Below are 18,117 nucleotides of genomic sequence, written 5' to 3'. Positions count from 1 at the left end.
CTCTCAGATGTATGTTTGGGTTTTTAGTGGGAATTTTTAATTTTTGTATTTTTTTAATATATATATACTTTGCTGAGCGTTGCACAGTGTGACCTCATAGCAACTGGGGTAGGAATTACTGGAAAGATCGGCAGGCGCCTGGAATAGTTTTCCACTGTAGAATATATAATTTTTTTCTCTCACTGTGAAAGGAGCGACTCAAAATGGCTAAACTAAAGCACGGTGACATTTTCTTCACGAACATAATTGCTGAGGTCTTCCCTTCCTGCTAGTGCGTCAACTCCCTGCTGAACGCTCCAGAGCAGCAACCTGCTAAATTCGACTGGCAGCAGCAGCAGCAGCTTGATACTAGTTAACCCTTCAAAAAACACCAAAAAGCTTCTCAGCTTCTGACAAACTGGCTGCGCCCTTCGACTTTGATCAAGTTAAAAATAAACAAGCTGTTTATCAAAGGCAGATTCAATGCGGCGTTTGATTTGTGTCAAGAGTCAGACATTAGATCTGGGAATGTTGTCACACTCACGTTAAATGGGTTCTGATTGAAAATCGGAAAACAAAACCAGTCAATTATTGGCCAATTTTTTTTTTTTTCTTTTTGACGCAAACTACTATGACCAATCCAAAGTAATAATGAATTTCTCTCCGTTTTATACTTTTAGTGCTGAAACATGTTTTTGTTTTGTTATTTCCGTTAAATAGAGATTTAATAATTAACCTGCTGATTACTGCAACTTTTTTTTTTAAAGGTTTTGTTGGCTCTAGTGGCCTTTATTTGAAAGTAGTTCGACAGGAAATAGGGTAATGAGAAAAGGGGGAAGACATGCGGCAAATGTTGCCAGGCTGGGAATCGAACCTGTGACCACTGCCACGAGGACTAAGGCCTCAATACATGGGTCGTGCTTTGCCCCTGTGCCACCACGGCACCCCTTTACTGAAATTTTAATAAGAATTTCCTGCTTGACCAGAGGAGGATAAAATGACTGAAGGGGCATTTAATCATTTTATGATTAAATCTAACACAATCACAGTTACTTGATTGTGATCATAGCATAATCAAGTAACTACCTTCAGTTGTTATAAAAATATCTATATCAAATATCACTGAAAATTTTTTTACTTTGGAATTTATTGCCTTAAAATTGGGCCTCTGTCTCTTTAAAAACTCCTGCTCTTTCAGAAACTCCATTTTCAGGAAGTCATCACAACATGACTCCTCTATTAACCCTTTAACGACGTTTTAACCAGCACTGCACTGAGAAGTAGCTCCTATAATGAGCTCAGCTAGATGTGCAGTTCCACCAGGTGTTTGCTGATGGCTGGTGGCTAGTCTGAAGGAGCTGCATGAGGGAGCAGCTTGTAAACTGCAGCTCTGAGGAGGAGCTGCGTCTCGAAGGCGAGGCTCGGTGCACCCAGGCATTTTTTGCCCAGCTGAATGGTCGCCGTGGCGATTCAAGAACTTCTCAAAGATGTATGAAATAATCCAAGCTTCACTTCAGACATGTATTTGATGAGAGGATAACATTAAAACATGATGTAAAGCTCAAAAAAGTCGATTTTACATAACACCGCCCCTGTAATGTGAGGTTTTTCTGCGTTACATTTAAAGACCAAAATGAGCCAACTTAAATAATAATAATAAAAAAAGTTCTGATATTTAAAAACCTAAATTTAAAAACGTAAATTCTTTTACATGATGGCATGTGTGCATAACGCATCTCAGGGTTTGAATCAGTTAAAAACGTAGAGGCAGACATCGGAGACGGCGGTACCTTATGGGCTGCGTCGGGTCGCTTCTCGCCATTTTCTGCTCGATGGGAATCTGCTCCCATTTGAAGTGGAGACTCCAATCGAATCCTGACATGAAAGAGACAGCATGAATGGAGTGGGAGGTAAAGAATAAACAAGTTAGGGATAAAAAATATGCAGTCTTTTAGTTACTGCATCCAGGTCAACCAATTATCCTCCTGAGACCCAGAAAAAAAAAAGTTTTTGAATTTTTTTTTTTTTTCACTACATGACTCTTTGGAGTGAAAAAACATCACTACAATTGAAAAAGTTTCAAAACATGTTATTATTTATTTATTACAGTATGTCCTTTGGAGAGGACATCGGGACTCTCTTGTGGCAAATATGAACACATTTTGAGGCCCAGGATGTCCTCTCTAAGGACCAACAGGATTTAACACAGTGGCATGTATGGTTTCAGAGTTATGAACAAAAAAACCTATGTCCTCCACAGAGGACAAAAATGTATTGCTGGGTCTCAGGAGGTTATAACAACTGAAGCAAATTGATCTAACCTGATAAATTGTGTTTTTACATCCATGTCTATCAAAGCCGAATGTTTATGCACCAAATCTGGTAAGAACCTAGAAAGTTTGGAAGTGTGTTTTCTGGGTGTATTTAACAATTCTTCCAGTAGAGTATTTGTAAGGTCAGACACTGATGTTGGACGAGATCGCTTGGCTTGGGGTCTAATGTATCCCAAAAGAGCTCTGATCAGGATTGTGGTTAGCATACCAACATTACTCACGCTTAACCATGTTGACCTTGTTTTGGGCCAATTCCAGACTAGAGCATCTAACTGTCCATAATGTCTTTCTGGATTTTAAACAAGTGGTCACGGAAGAGACTGGAACACCTGATTTCTGCAACTTAGAGGGCTGATTCAATCATTTTGTTAATATGGCATAAATAGTTGTAAAAGACGTGCTGCCGTCTCGTGTGTGTGTTGCCTTGCTTTGGGTTCTGACCTCCTCTAAGGTCAGCAGATGCAGCCAAGTAAGCAAAGTTATCCAAGCTGATCACGTCGATAATGGGGCTGACCACTCGCGTGTGATCCTGGAAGAAACAGCAGAAATAATACAGAGAGGTCCTGAGAGGACTCAGAAATCAGAGAGATGTTACTTTTGACAGCAAAACACAAACGTCACATTCTCAAAGCTTTCATTTTCCAACTTATGAGGCAACAATCTGTACCAGGAGGACAGCAGGAATGGATTAGGTCAAGTTTTTTTGTTTTTTTTTTTGCTGGTTTTCACAGCAATTTGTTAACAAAACTGAAGCTTTTTTAAATTATTATTATTATTTGCGGAGTCACATCTGTGAAGCGTTAAACCACCTCCCGCTGCAAAGGCAACCTGATCCCCAAAGTAAATACGCCAGATGAGGGAACCGTTGGCTCCCGCTGGTTCTGCGGGTCTTTGCGAAAGCGACGCGCACACGCTGTTGTTTGTGCAGAAGTCGGCCATGTCGGTGTGTTTGACTGAACAGTCCGCTCCGAACAAACAGCTGCTCTCAATTTGAGCTGTCCGCCTCGTTCTGTTACAAGCAACCCGGTGCATGAAGTGGACTGCTTGGTAGTAAGGAGCGCTGATGTTTTTTTCTTTTGCTGAAACCACCTGTAGTTAGCATAAGGATCGGTTGAGTCTTTCTCAATTACAAGACCAAACAATTCATTTTATGGCGGCAAAGTTTGGTAGGTTATGTGAAACTCAGTAGACCCGACTTTAATTTTACAGGCCGAGCTTGTTAAAACCACCCTGATTGTCCACTCTCTTATAATAGATACACTTAGAAGCTTTTAGTAGTGTTCTCAATCAATTAAAAAAATTTAATCAGATTATTAATCACACTCTAGCAGTGTTATGCCTAACTTTGTAACCTTGAAAAATAAACATGCATGCGGATGTGGTTCGTGTAGGAATGGTGCCCGCCTCCTGCTGCACTCCTACCAATTAAAAGTTAAGCAATTATCAGATTTTTTTTTCTTTTCGAGTCTGTAGTAATATTAACACATTAAAATGTTCTGATTAATTGCGTTTACAGCTGTAATTTTTAGTTTGTGTATTTTTATTTGTTTCTTTGCTTCTTACTATTTATTTTTTTATGCTTCTTTTCTTTTATTTGATCCTTTTTTGTATACTTAAGGCTGTAAGAAAAGGCACGGGCCAAAACTTAACTTTTCTTCTCAAGTATTGATATGACACTGTGACTATATGTTTTGTGAAATTTGCTTCCTATAAAAATAAATAATAATAAAAAAGATATTAAAATATACAACAGCATTTCCTTGTCAAATTGATCTCTGTCTCTTGAAGTAAATTAGTCTAAGCTGTAATTTGTGAAAGTTGAGTGATTCAAGCTTGAAACTCTGATCTTTTTTATGTTTGAGACTTTTATTTTGAAGTTAAAGAGGAAGCAGTTCCACAGTTGTTTTTGCTGTGTTGACAGAATCGAACAAAGGGCGTGTCAAAAATCTTCAGTGGCTGAATTCATCGAAGACTGATTACGTCACAGCAATTCAACGAAGGTATCGCTAGCGTTGCTAGGCTTTTGTTAGCATAGCTTTCAAGCTCCATTCTTGCCAGCTTGTGTTTAGCTCTGTCACAGTTGCTAGGCGACAGGACGGATGACGAGGAAAGGGAGGGGAAAAGAGATCTGAAAGCTACCAACAGGGCTGTAGCTGGATATTTTCTGTACGAAGACGTGAACTGTCGCTACCCTAATAAGTCCACACAAAACCATAGCCCTGTTTGTGAACAGATTTTATAATTACAACAGGACATTTGAAGTGTAAATATTACAACTCTTCCTCTTAATTATCAAATTCCGTCTAATAATGTCCTTGCTAGTTTTGTTTTTAAGCAAAAATGCAAATATCTGGACTTGTTTTACAAGTTGTCCCCAAACCGGGTTCAGAAAACCGTTGTATGGAAGATAAGTGGATCAAAAATGAAATTATATAAGCTGTGTAATTTATCAGAACTGTTTTTAATCTTTGCAAAACACACGGTCAAAGAAACCCATTAATGAAAACTATTCTGCCTGCAAATTTACTACTAAGCTTCAAAATGATTCTTTACTGCCTTAAGTCTCTTCATCTTTCGGAAAGCAGCGCAAACTTCGGAGACCGCCACAATTTCATAACTTAAGTGGGCAATTATTAATTCCTGGCATTTAATTAAATTAAAGCCGTTTGAGTCATTGCGGTGAATTATTAATCAGCAGTGGTCACCATGTGGAGACAAACAGCATCTTTTGGCTCCCACTCTGAGCCCGAAGCTGTAATTTCAGGGGAACAAACGGCTTCAGGACCAGATGGAGTCAATATGAGGATGTAGTGAATTATCACTGAGCTCTCATGAATGCCAAGCTGAGAGGCCGTAACGAAGCTGAATGAGTCAGAGCAGCTCAGAGCACAAGTCGAGCTCGCCGAAAGCAAACGATGTAAACGCACCCATGCTGTGACTTAAAACAAAAGGAGCATTGTTTTTAAAAGCGCTTCTACGGCACACGAAGGTTTGCAATAAGTGGATGTGTTAGGTTGAGAATTTCTCTAAAGTGAAATATTTCAGCTGGTGTAGAAAACAGTCTTATAAGTTGCTTAGAGATGATGAAAAACATGGACTCCTTTGCGTTACCTTACAATAAATATCGTGCTGCCTCGCAATAAAACTGGCAAATACACACTGGTCTATTTTGTCTACAGCCACAGTGAAAACAAATGTCAATTTAAAATTGCACATATGTTCAACTATACAGAGTCTCAGTGAAAACGTGTTTGTGCGAGGCTCTCTGGTACGGAAACTGGTTGAAAACGGATCCATGCCTGTTCATGTTTGTTTGTGTAAGGCGGAGATGGGACGGCACATGAAAACGGCCCGTCATTAACACGAAAAAGACACAACCAAAGCACCACCATATTTCCTTGTGAAATATGGTGGTAAATAATCGAAATAGTTCTGATGATATTTTTTTTTCTTTCCTCCATTCAGAAATTTTCCGTTTATGGCTTAGAGAAGGGATGGAAAGCCCATGTTTGACCTGTTTGGCATTTTGCACGTATGTTTCTGGTGCATTTGTATCCTCAAGAAAAAGAGAGAAAAAAATTCAGATAACTCACAATCGAGACATTAACACACATGTAAACACCGTAGAAAGAACTTACATTGCAGCAGAAACCCTTTCAGTATTGAAGATGACGCAAGAACCGACTGGTAAATACATTAATGAGAAACAATGCTAAATCTATTGTGAGGTAGCGCCAAGTATTGCGTAAGGACGCACTACTTTTGTGAGGTAAATATCTCTTAAGGAGCTCTGGAAAAATGACACATTTTGGCACAAAGAAGGGCAAATAAATACAGTTGTTTGAATTTCTCTATCATTGTATTGTAAAAAGTAATTGTTTTTTTATTGCCTTGTGAGATGGATATGAGAAGCAATCTCCCCTGACCATATATGGAGATGTAATAACCCATGGACAGAGAGAAAAGAATCGAAGGAAATATTAAATTAGCTAGCTCATACGCACGCGATGATGTTCTCACTCCACGGTTACACCGCTCTCCATCAAGACGACGAAAGCTGCAGCACAGTTTTCTGTGCTGCAGCTTCGCGCTCCTCAGAAACAGGGACGACTCGCAGACAAAATGTCCTTGAGGGGTCACATTTAAAATTACAGAGAAAATAAAAAGCAACTACTAATGAAAAGTGGCTGGCCTTGCATTTCAATGTATAATCTGGGTATTCTACTTTGGATGCGACGGTTGTGTCCCTGGTGGGCATAACTTAATTTGCAGGATGCACTGAATTGGAAGAATCTGTCGGCTGCATAAACAAAGGCTGGTTTTGATCACAAAATGAGCCGGCGAGCTGCCAGGAGCAAGAGTAAACACCGACTGAGCACAGTGCAACACGGCACAAACAGTAAGCAGACGCTGGCAAAACCTGCAGGTTTTTGCTTCCAGATTTCTAACATTTAGCTTCTTTTTCTCATGTGTTAGCTTCCAAAAGGGAACGTTCAAGCCGCATTAGCAAGTCTGTGATATGCATCAGTTTACTGCACCTGGGGGGTTTTCACTCCTGATACTCTGGTGGACCGTGTTCGACTGGGGACCAAAGTTGCAACATTTGTTACATTTTCAGCTGGCGGGATATACTCTCTCGCTGCACCTTGTCAAACAAACGGTGAAAAACCTGTTTCCCTCCTCATCTCTGGAGGTGCTATACCAAAAACTACTGAAGGAAACGACACAAAAACCTCGGAACAAGATATAAGCACAACTTTCTTCTTTAAAAAATGTAAACAGAAATGTAATCAGATTAAAGCGGTTGTAGGATTTCTCATGCTGGCATTAGACTTGGGTTTGTTTATGTTGCATTTACCCAGAATGCCCTGCGCTGTAGTCCGCTTCCTGCTTTTGGAGAGTTCTCCCGTCCGCTTACATCCAACCGCACCAGAACTGACTTGATCTGAACAGAGCGCTAGGCTTGTAGGCGGACCAGAGTTCGCTTTTTTGGTCCGCATCAGCGTTCATACCTCCCCAAACGAACCGGACTTTCTTTGGAAACAAACTAGAGTTTGACTAAAGCGGACTAAACATGACTGGTGTGAATACACCTATAGTAAATAAATAGGTAGCAGCGGAAAAATATGGTATGAATTAAAACTTTGTGAAACAAATCGAGATCTATGCCCGAGATCAGCCCGTTACATTTTGACCGTTAAAATCTATCCTGAAAAGCAGCTAAAGTACGAGTGACGGTGAATTCATCTCGCGTGTAAAGAACGTCTAACAGAAGCGAATGAATCTGGTTTTGTACCTCCTTGACTCTCTGGATCATCGGCTGCAGCCAGTCGGCGTTGACCTCACAGTGGCTGTCCAAGAAGGTCAGAATGGTGGCAGAGGCCGTGTTGGCTCCTCTCACTCGCGATCGGATCAAGCCTGCCGGAAAACACATGACGCAGACACTTAAAGGTTAAAAACTCTAAAGCAGGTTACTAATAATTAACACAGAGGAAAACATGGCGAGCAAACATGAACACACACACACACACACACACACACAGGGCTGTCACAATACCAAATTTTGCCGGACGATAAAGTGTCCCAGAAATTATTGAGATAAATGATAATATCGTCATTGTGAGAGCATCTTCAAGTAATAGTAATGGTATAATAATGCAAGTCTCTCAAAGATCAACAAACCCTAACAGACATTTAGCACTGGAAGTTGAAGACGTTTTAAATATCCAAAACAACAGAAACAAACAAACTAAATGAATTTTGAAGTCTTTGTAAACAGACTGTCGGTCAAAAAGGAGCTAGTCGAGACAAACGCACCAGACTGAAGATTTTTTGTCATCCAACCTTTTTAAGAAAGAGAGAGAGCCAAGAGAAAAAACAATCATCCCAGTGATGATTGAGATAGAACCTAGAAAGCAAAGCTAATTTATTTATTCTTTAAACTTTTAAATCTTTTCTGTAATGAATCAAAAACAAGTTGGAAATGTTAGCAGCCTTTTAAAGGTTTCAAGCTCAGGTTCCTGTGTGTGTGACCTAGGGGCTATAAACCCTTGTTTATAGCCAGCAATGCTAGCTGTTGCTAATTAATGTCAATCGCTACCGTAAGTAGCCATGATCCTCTAGGAACTGAGGTTTCACATGTGGCGTCTCGAGAAGCAAATGCAAACGTGCTAACGCCCGGTTTCATCGTGTCATTACTGATCTCCAAAGCAACTCGACTGCTTCACTTAAACCGTCTCATTAGCTTAACATGTTAGATGAATCACTTAGCACAAATGAGCCAGAGTGGCACACTGTTAAGGGCTATTATTTTGTTCCTTCCTTTCAAAAGCGAAAACATTCCCACCCGGTCCCATGTGAATGTTACACCAGCTTGTTTTTGTAGAACGCTTCTTATGAATTTCGCAGCATTTTTGAAAATTTCATAGCCCCAAATAAAACTGAAGCAAACGTAAGAAAGGAAAAAAACAAACAAACCAGAAGGAGCTGACATCACCTCTGCTCCAAATATCCATGATTAACCTGCACTCGAGGCATGAAGGGTAGAACAAAATGGATTTGGAGCAGTAATTATGATCATTAACAGCAGGTCAGAGAAAAATAAGAAACTGGTACTTGGCTGTACGAATCAGTATCTCTTGGCTCGCAAATAAAGTTGAGCCAAACTAATTAATCATGTTGTTGTCAGGGAATTTGTCGCAAAGCCTGCAACTTTGCTTGTTAATTAGACGAGTGTCTTCAGAGGATCTCCATGGGTAAGCTTTGAGATGTTTGGTATAAATTCCCTATTACGAAAAAAATAAATAAAACCATTAATTCTTCCCATCTTTTCACTTTCTCTCCAGTGTCAACTCATTGTTGCAGGAATGGATCTTATGTTTAGTTGATCAAAAATGGATGCCTAGTTAAGGAATATCCAGATGGCTTCACACTAAAGAAGCTGACAGAAACTCAGTTCCTCCCTCTGGTCAAAATGTATTTTTCAGAAATCCCACAGAGAATATTTTATGAGTGACACTAGAGCATAGGGAAAGTATCTGCATGACAAAATACGGAATAAGCAAAACCCTCACCTAGCTACAAACTGTTCTTTTAATCCTCCGGATGGCACTTTGTTTGCCAAGTGCACAAAGTTTGACCTTTCTCTCTTTCCATACGTCCTCCACTCAAGCCGCCCGGCAGCTTTGGGTCCATCTCCACCACGTCTTATAAAAAAAAAAAAAAAACCCCTCATGTCGGTTCCTATTAAACCTAATTGACTTTCTGGGAAAAAAAATAAAAATGAAAACATTTCTGTGATATTTACGCATTACATAAGCTGGCACAGGCTCTGAAGATCAAACAGCCTTTAGGCATGAAAGCGATTAACTGGATTAGCCCGAGCTAAATACCAGAATGTCTCCCCTTTTTTCCACGCCGGTGAAATAAATGAATTGTTAACAAGATGTCATTTAAGCTGGCGTGGGGAAGTGTATTTCAAAAGATGTCATGTTAAAAACAAGACATTAATAAAGCTGCATCTTCAATTATGGTAATTTATTTTAACGTGCAATTCCCTGCAGAACACTAAACTTAGGTTTTGTAAAAAGGTTGTAAATAGTTGATATCTTATCAATAAGAAAACTCTCTTGGCCTCTACTTTTAGAGTAAATCCAGATTAGATTAGTCCCGGATGATAGAACTAACAGGAAGTGTGAGAGAGGCCAAGACCTGCGCGACCTTTGTGACCCTTTAAACCGCATGTCATGTTTACATAGACTGGTTATTTACAGTAAAGAGAATGATTATTTACGTGGGAGGCTGGAGGCGGTGCGCCACTAATCATCTTCCCTGTGTACTGAAACATAAGGTAGTTACTCTACACAGAAACACTTTACATCAAACTCGGGGCTAAATCCGGACCACCAAAACTTTTTATGTGGCCCCGAGAGACGCATAAATAAAACCTACAAGAACAACTGTATGCTTAAATATTATTTCATCAATCAAATCAAAGCCGTTTTTATCTGTTTAGTGGGGAATTATGTTAATAGATCGCTCCCGGCTTTTTTTTTCCCATTGGAGAAATTTCCACTAAATCAACAGTTCATTGCAAATTTTTAAGCAAGAATGGTCAAAAATGTCAGGTTCAAGTGACTGCTAACTCCCACCTGCAGGTGGCAGTACTTCTTTCTCAACCTTACTTGTCAATTTGTAGTCCGTGATCGGTTCGGCAAGTAGCTAAAAGACACTTTTGCCATCATAGACAGGCGCAAATATTACAAGATTTCTGGCAAATATTTCTAAATTTGTGCTACTTTGGGGGGAAAAAAAAGAAAAAGAAATCGCAAAAACAATTGTGAAATCCTGGAAGAACTGATCAATGTGAAAATTTGTTCAATATTATTTAAGTTTAAGACGTACTTATTGAATGCAGATACAGCTACTTATTAATATCTTTACAGTTCTTTTAAAAAAGGATTTTACATGCATTATACATTCAGGCACAACCGGCCCTTTAAGAACATTCGTGATCTTCATATGGCCCAAAATGAAAATGAGCTCAACACCCCCGCTTTACATGCTCCACGCTTCCTGTGTGTCTCACACATGAAGTTCACTAGTGATCCTTTTGTAAGCTCATAAAATCTTGGAACTCGTCGAATAAATGTATATTGTTCTCAGCGCTTACGCAGTTTTCCTGCATTATCAAGTTAAGAGAAAGACATACAAAGCAGAATATTTATAGAGTAAAAAAAAAAATTATTTAACTATTTCTAATGACACATATAGTTTTATTTTTCCTATCATTTAAGCAAAAGAAAACACAAGATTCTGAAAGAGAGCTTAGCTCAGCATGGCTCGCACCAGGTTGGCAGATTTGTTTTTACTGAAACTAATGAGGGTTTTACAAAATAATGAGTCCCATCTTGGTCCAGTGGTGCAGAGTTAAAACTGCTGCTTAACCAGATTCTCTGCCCCGTGGAGTTATTGGTGCTTTTAGATTTTATTAGGCAGTCAGACATGAACAAGGACATGACTGCGCAGTGAAACTTTCTGGCCTACAAGCAAAATGCTCTCTGAACATTCCCATAATGAGAGATGGCGGTGGCGGTATCATGCTGTGGGGATAACTTTTCTGCAGCAGAGACAAGGAAGCTGGTTAGGGCGATATGGACTTAAAGTTTTATCACAATATTTTGTGGTGCTGTTATGATAACGATAAAAGTGACGATAAGAACTATTGATTACTACTTTTTTAGGTATCTGTATGGCTGCGGATGCATCACACAGCATTTATAGCCCCATAAACACAAATACTGCTTGAAAAACATTTGTAAACATGTGCTGCTTTGGGTCACCAGTCACACAAAGAAGTGTAGTTTGTATTATTAAAATGAAAATCGTAACTTCATTTAATCGTATTTTTTAATTTGTCGACGCTTTCTTTGAACAAAAAATGGAAAAAATAGTAAAGTTAACGATCCCGACAGTTTGTGGGTTTTTAAACACAATTAACTGGAATTAAATCGAAATTATTATCATGATAAAAAAAAATGTATTACAATAAATCTTAAACGATACAATAAATGCCGAGCCGTAGTCAGAGGTGAGGGGAAGATGAATGTAGCTAAACAGGGCCTTACTGGAGGAAACCTCTGCTTACCACGACTAAAACACGCAGCAAGAGCTACGTTAGCGTGAGTTAAATCATGCTAGAGCAGCCTTAACAGTTTAAGAGCTGAAATGGAAACAAAATCAAAGCATTTTTTTTAGCTCTAACACCAAAAATGAAACTCATTTTGTGCTCACCAGCTGGTTTGTAACACATTGAGAAAAGCCTGTCTTGTTGTGTTAGCGCTCGCTAACCTCCAGCACAGCATTAAATGAGAGAAACTCAATGATGCCTGAAGCTGTGAAGCTATTTAAAGCTCAAATCAATTCACTGACAGATGAAGTGACCATGTTTTTTTTTGTTTTTTTTCTTCTTCTGCTGTTGTGGTAAAAAATAAATAAAAAAAAAAAGAAGAAAAAAAAGTGAAAACAGTAATCTGCCTTCAACATTTTTATCGGAGAAAAGCTGTGAAAGATTTAGCTCGAAGCTTTAGCTCTCTGCCCCGGATTTTTAAAGCTGGCGGAATAGGAAATCTTTAAGATAAGCTTGATCTGGTCGACTGTGACCGCCGGTCGGACGGTGCTGGCCTGAATCCGACGTGCTTCTGCTTCGTCAGCATGTGCTTCATAAGCCGAAACAAATGCTTAGTTTGCCGTGAGCGGCAGCGCAGGCAGAAAAACAGAAACTTCCCTTCTGGCTCCCAACTCCAGTGGTTTTAACGTTTAACCTCAACTAATTCACCCGAGTGATTTCCATAATGTAGCAGGACGCGTAAGAGGAGACCTGGAACCTCTCAGTACTGTACATCTGACACCAAAAGCCAGGTTGCTTTTCACTTATTTAAACAGAAAGTAGGCTGTACAAGAACATGATGTCACTACTGGTAGCTTCAGCCTCAAAATGGGAAACATGCAAAGAACGCTATTGTCCTTTTATTTTGTTCCTTTTAACAAAAGGGTTGATTACGTCCAAAATTAAAAGGTACTCATCCTGTCATGGACAGTTTGGTTAATGTGGTTTCAGCCTCAGGAAATAATTCAGGTTTTCCATGTGACCACCAGTCATATGTGCCCTGCTGTCATAGATCAACAGAAACATTTTCCACACTGCTGATGAAAAACAAGGAACTTTAAAGCTCCTCTGCATTTCTTTGGCGTGGAGTGCTTTATTGAAAAAACGCCATCAGCACCATTTATTTGTGAGTCAGTGAGCAATTTTATGAGCTGGTTTTTTTTTTTTTAGAACTTACTTTATTTCTCTTTTTGAGTGTGTTTATTTTACCAATTGTTTTATAACTAAGTACTATTCCTTAGTCCATAATAAAGACAGTTTTTTTTTTTGGTAGTTATTTAATCCTTAGGGGTGTCCCAATCAAAAATCAACATCCGATATTGGTCTGATATCAACCGAAAGACGAGTATGATGGTCTGATATGAGCAAAGCAATAGAAGCATTCCAGCGTTCCGCTCCAGGATTTAATCCTACCCAGTGTTTCTATACAGCAGCGCTTTATTTCAAGCGTGCTACGATATTTGCACTAGAAACTAGACAGAATTTATTTGGTAATATTTTGTGTTTTTGCAGTGTACATTCCCCACTGGACCCTTTCGCAGAGTTTAGAGTCTCGTCCCAGTCTTCCCACTCACCCTCTCTCCTGCTGTTCCTCAGGCAGCGCACTTTGGGGATCTGGGAGAGCAGCTGGCAGTCCTCAGCTGGAGGAGGAGAGCAGAGGAGATGACATGTTATGTTTGGAGGCCAAACAGACACACACACACACACGCACACACACGCACACACACCCACACACACACAGAAAAACACATCTCTCTTTATTGCCTCTGTCAGTCACTCGGACCCACAAGCACAGCACACAAAGCCACGCGACCAGCAAAGCATCCATTCTTGGTGAAAATTCGATGCCCAGAAAGACATGAACGTGTGCACAAACAAAAGCGTTTGGTTCTGCTGCATCATTCACCTCGCTGTGCTGTTTTCCATAAACAAATTCAACTCGTCTCTGACCGGCCAGAAGCCGCCGCCGATGACCTTTTTGTTGCTGCGGGACGAGTGGCTTTGCAAACACGGGCGCCGACGCACACTCCTGCCCTTTGGAGGATTAGTATCAGGAGCAGAGAGTGAGTGTGATCTCACTGAGGGATTGTGGGTAGATCTAGCAGCCCCCTCCCCCTCCCATCTCAGCCTTATGGTCGCAGACTGAAGCTCGACAACTTGTAATCCTCTTTGATTAAAACAACGTCTCTCATACAAACATGTTTGTTTGTATTTACGGGACACGGTCGTGTCGCAGGGGACGGGAGTGTGTGTGAGAGATTGAGTGTGGGACAGCAGGTGTGTGTGTGTGTGTGGGTGGGTGTGTGGGTGTGTGTGGGTGTGTGTGTGTGTGTAAACATGTCTATATGGGGGACTAATCACTCAGGGAAGATGAGAGGAAAGCCGTGGGTTACACCCACAGAGCAGATGTTGAATTTCAGACAGATTAAGTGTGTGTGGGCGTGAGTGTGTGTGAGCGTCCATTTTTGAGTGCTCGCGTCTGTTTCAGCATACAAATTATACCTTTCCACACATTGCCATGTTGCAATTGCATTCCACATTTTTGATGATTTCACGCTAAAAATGGTGCAGGATAGTGGAATGTAAAGAAATAAATGTGTGTTTTTAAAGGTTTTCGGAATTAAAATCTATTATAAGCCGGACAAAAATACAATTTTCTGCGGAAACGAGACAAAATCAGGTTGTTAGGTAACACCTATCAACCTGTAACTATCACATGTAATTAAAGACAGATATGTTTTTCCTAAATTAATTAGATATTCTGAGGGGCCTCACATTAAAATCCAACATGGAGGTCAATGTAGGAATATCTACGATTTATTAGCACTTCTGATGGTTTATTTCTAATCAGATTAGTCACATTCACAGTGACAGCAGTTAGCACGTACAACATTTAGCAAAGCCAATTCTTCCCTATCATGCAATGTGAGGACACTTACAGTGCAGCATCTTGCTGTAAAAATATTTCAAGCGTGGAAAGAAAGCAAAGAAATTAGCATGCTAACCCCTCATGTCGCATGTTTATCATTTTTCCCATTTGCCACTTGAATTTCAGGTCGACGGCCATTTTGAAAGGTGGCCTTTTAAGCCGATTTAAGCCAGATGCTACCCATTTCCATGACTTCAATGAACTAAATATCACGTGATATGTCATATGCTTTTGACTTTGGTCATCCAAAGTTGAAAAACTTTGCTAAGAAAGCTTTGCTACCTTTCCTAGCAAAGTTAGCAAAGTTAGCAAAACTGAACTGACGTTGCTGTTTGCGAGTCTCACACCACGAGAAGGAGACGAAGATGTGTTACACAGACTGAGAGACGGTCGTCTTAATGGTTAACGTTAGCCTCTGCTATACTTTTATTATGTGTTTAGAAGTGTAGTGCTAGTTTCCGTAATTTTTCAAATGTGTTTAGCGGTTTAGCATTAGTTTCTGCTAATATCTTATATATTTGTGATGGAGGTGAAACAACTTTTTTAAAATTGTTTTTGCCTGCTGTGAATTGGCGCAATATAAATAAACTGAATTAAGTTGATTTGCAGATGAAATTTTCACTACTTGGAAAAGTCACCACAGAATATTTTGATTGCAATCAAGAGAGAGGTAATCATTTTAATTCGGATTGTACAAAACATCTGTTCTATTTATTACTTCTATACTAAATTAGGCGCTATTTTAATTATTTCCCATCACTGGCGACGTTCCTCAAGGTTCTGTCATAAATCTCCTTCCTCAGGTATCATCCACAAATCGTTATAGATTTATAATTATTTTACCTCAAACCGAGTTAACATGAGGTTTTCCTCACCTGGGTAAAAATCATTTCTTGTCAAATTCAACAACTCTCTCAACTTTGATCTAAGTATCTAATAGTCATACAGTTTTATATTCTAGCTTGATCTGTAAATTATTATTTTTACTAAGTAACCTTTGAGCAATCTATTCTTGTCCCAGTGAAACTGGACACAATTGAGCTTGTCTGCACGCAGAGTAAAGATCAGCGTCCTTCACTGAGGACAAAGTGCATATAGTTAAGGCGAGCCTTGATGGGATTACCCTGAGCCGGGACAGGCCGTAATGCTACTGCTGACTGTTTTCGTGCTCCGCCACCTTCACTGCCTGTCTGACTGCCAGGTCCCATCTATTGACCAACAAGCTCACACTCTCACTGCCAGAGCTGAAAACCTCAGATGCTCTCTGGTGACCGAGGGGCTCGCTAACCCCCTGAAGCCTGTATGGAGGTCACATGGAAAGCATTTGAGTTTTATGGTAAAAAAGATGCATACCTCGACTTTCAATATGAGACAGTTATTTAGAAAAACTGTGTGTGTTTTGACGGGGCCAACAGGTCACTGTGCATTTTCACGTGCATCTTAAAGGTTGAGTTAAAATTAATTCAAACGGTATATAAGGCAATAAGAAACACTTTACTAGATTAGATTCGATCCCAAGTTAATAACAGCGCCAGTATCACAGATGCCAATAATTTGTATTTAAGTTTGAAAAACGATCATCTGAGAGCAAATCAAAGCCAAACATTGTTTGAGGCAGAGTTGAGAAAATACAATATGAACATAAAGAAAAATTCCAAAACGAAACTGAACTCAAGTATGAATCTTACCACTCTAGTATCGATGCGATACCGATACAGACTTGGTATCGATGTTATCAATATTTTTGAATCGACCCGCAAACCTCGGATATAAAGGAAATGTATGCAAACTACTTAAGAAAGTAATATGGAAATCATCAAAAACATTCTGTCTGTTTTTGCATTAGACAAGTTGAAGTGAGAAATAAAAGATTATTAGATCATAAAAGTTTAAGGGATACAGTGCAAAGACCGCTCAATCGGAAAAAAAACCAAACATTGGTTTAATTTTGAGACGATCATTGATTGATCTTTGGTAGCTATTGAGGCTGATTGTGATCGTTTCTGTAGTTTATTGCAGCTTAATCCTAATACGGCCACAACTGCTTTAACTCTAAAACGTTCAGTGAGCTTGCCCATCTTTCCAGTTAATCCCATTTTTAAAAAAAAGGAAGAAAAAAAGGAGTGCCTCAAAGAGGCTCACTGGCTTAAAGTCAGACCGGGGCAAAACTAAAAACCTCAAACTGTAACCAAGGACTACAGGAAAGTGTTTCATGTGATACCCAACACTGGGAATTGTAATTAAAAACAGGGAGGGGGCTTAATTTTGGAAGTCTTTTGGCCGGTTCGGAGAGTAATGCGCGTTCATGACGGGCGCAGGTAGGCCGGCGGGCCACGGGGAGAATAAATCGCGGCATTAGGGAGCTTAGAGTGCTCCTGCTGCTACATCCGCTGAGACACCACTGTTTAGATGTCTGGCCAGCTCTGGCACTTTCAAGAGTGTCCTTCTGTGGGTCTGAGCACACTGGGAATTTAGGTCAACGTGCGGTTCCCAGAGACACAAGATGCATGTGGTGGAAATTACAGAAAGCACAGCAGACGGTGTGAAGCATGAGCTCATGTAATTCATCTACCTAATGCCGTCAAAGGGGAATAATTGCTAAGACGTGGTTTTCCTTTATTTCCACAGCTTGTGGAGCTACTGAACGCAAAAAAAAAAGAAGACTTGTCACTCTCTAAACGCAAATGTTACTTATTCTTTTTACAGCACGTCTCATATGTAGATGTTAGAGCTGTTTGTTTATTTCACCAACAGTTGCTGCGTATCCACTGGACATATAATTGCAGAAAATAAATTTGCTTAATGGAAACAGGTCAATTTAGAAAAAAAAAAAAAAAATTCTAAAAAATATAGGAGAAAATGTAACCCTAATAACTCGGCTTTGGAAAACATGAAGCTGAAATACCATCATCATTTTCTGATAAAAAGTTTTGACACCAACTTCTTCGCATCACTGGAGTCACGTGATCAACAACCTGACGTTGCCGCTGGTGCAAACCACGAAGAAGAAGACGACAAAGCAGTGGGAGGAGGATGGTGCGTTTGAATGACACAAAACGACAAACTAAATGAAGAATTACTGAAACCCATCATGTAATAGCTCAGCAGTGCACTGTTATTGTAAAACCATTGATTATTGCTGCTGTAAATAGATGCAACGAAAAATAGAATAAATGGTTGCGTTGCCAAAATCACTGTAATAACTAGAG

At 39.8% G+C, this 18,117-nt stretch overlaps 1 protein-coding gene across 1 annotated transcript in view; it reads right to left on the bottom strand.

Annotated features, from left to right (window-relative positions):
* galnt16 (UDP-N-acetyl-alpha-D-galactosamine:polypeptide N-acetylgalactosaminyltransferase 16) overlaps positions 1–18,117 on the bottom strand; it is a 49,528-nt gene that overhangs the window by 14,358 nt on the left and 17,053 nt on the right. Inside the window, exons 5-8 of the mRNA XM_032546292.1 lie at positions 13,554–13,619; positions 7,609–7,730; positions 2,754–2,841; positions 1,770–1,854 (exon numbers count right to left, since the gene is read on the bottom strand). Coding sequence (XP_032402183.1) covers positions 1,770–1,854; positions 2,754–2,841; positions 7,609–7,730; positions 13,554–13,619 — 361 coding nt within the window. The remainder of the gene's footprint in view (positions 1–1,769; positions 1,855–2,753; positions 2,842–7,608; positions 7,731–13,553; positions 13,620–18,117) is intronic.

This window comes from Xiphophorus hellerii, chromosome 19 (genome assembly GCF_003331165.1).
Source record: "Xiphophorus hellerii strain 12219 chromosome 19, Xiphophorus_hellerii-4.1, whole genome shotgun sequence".
Lineage (NCBI taxonomy): Eukaryota > Metazoa > Chordata > Actinopteri > Cyprinodontiformes > Poeciliidae > Xiphophorus > Xiphophorus hellerii.
Note: the sequence above shows the minus strand (reverse complement) of the source record. Positions and strands in the feature narration are given on the sequence as shown.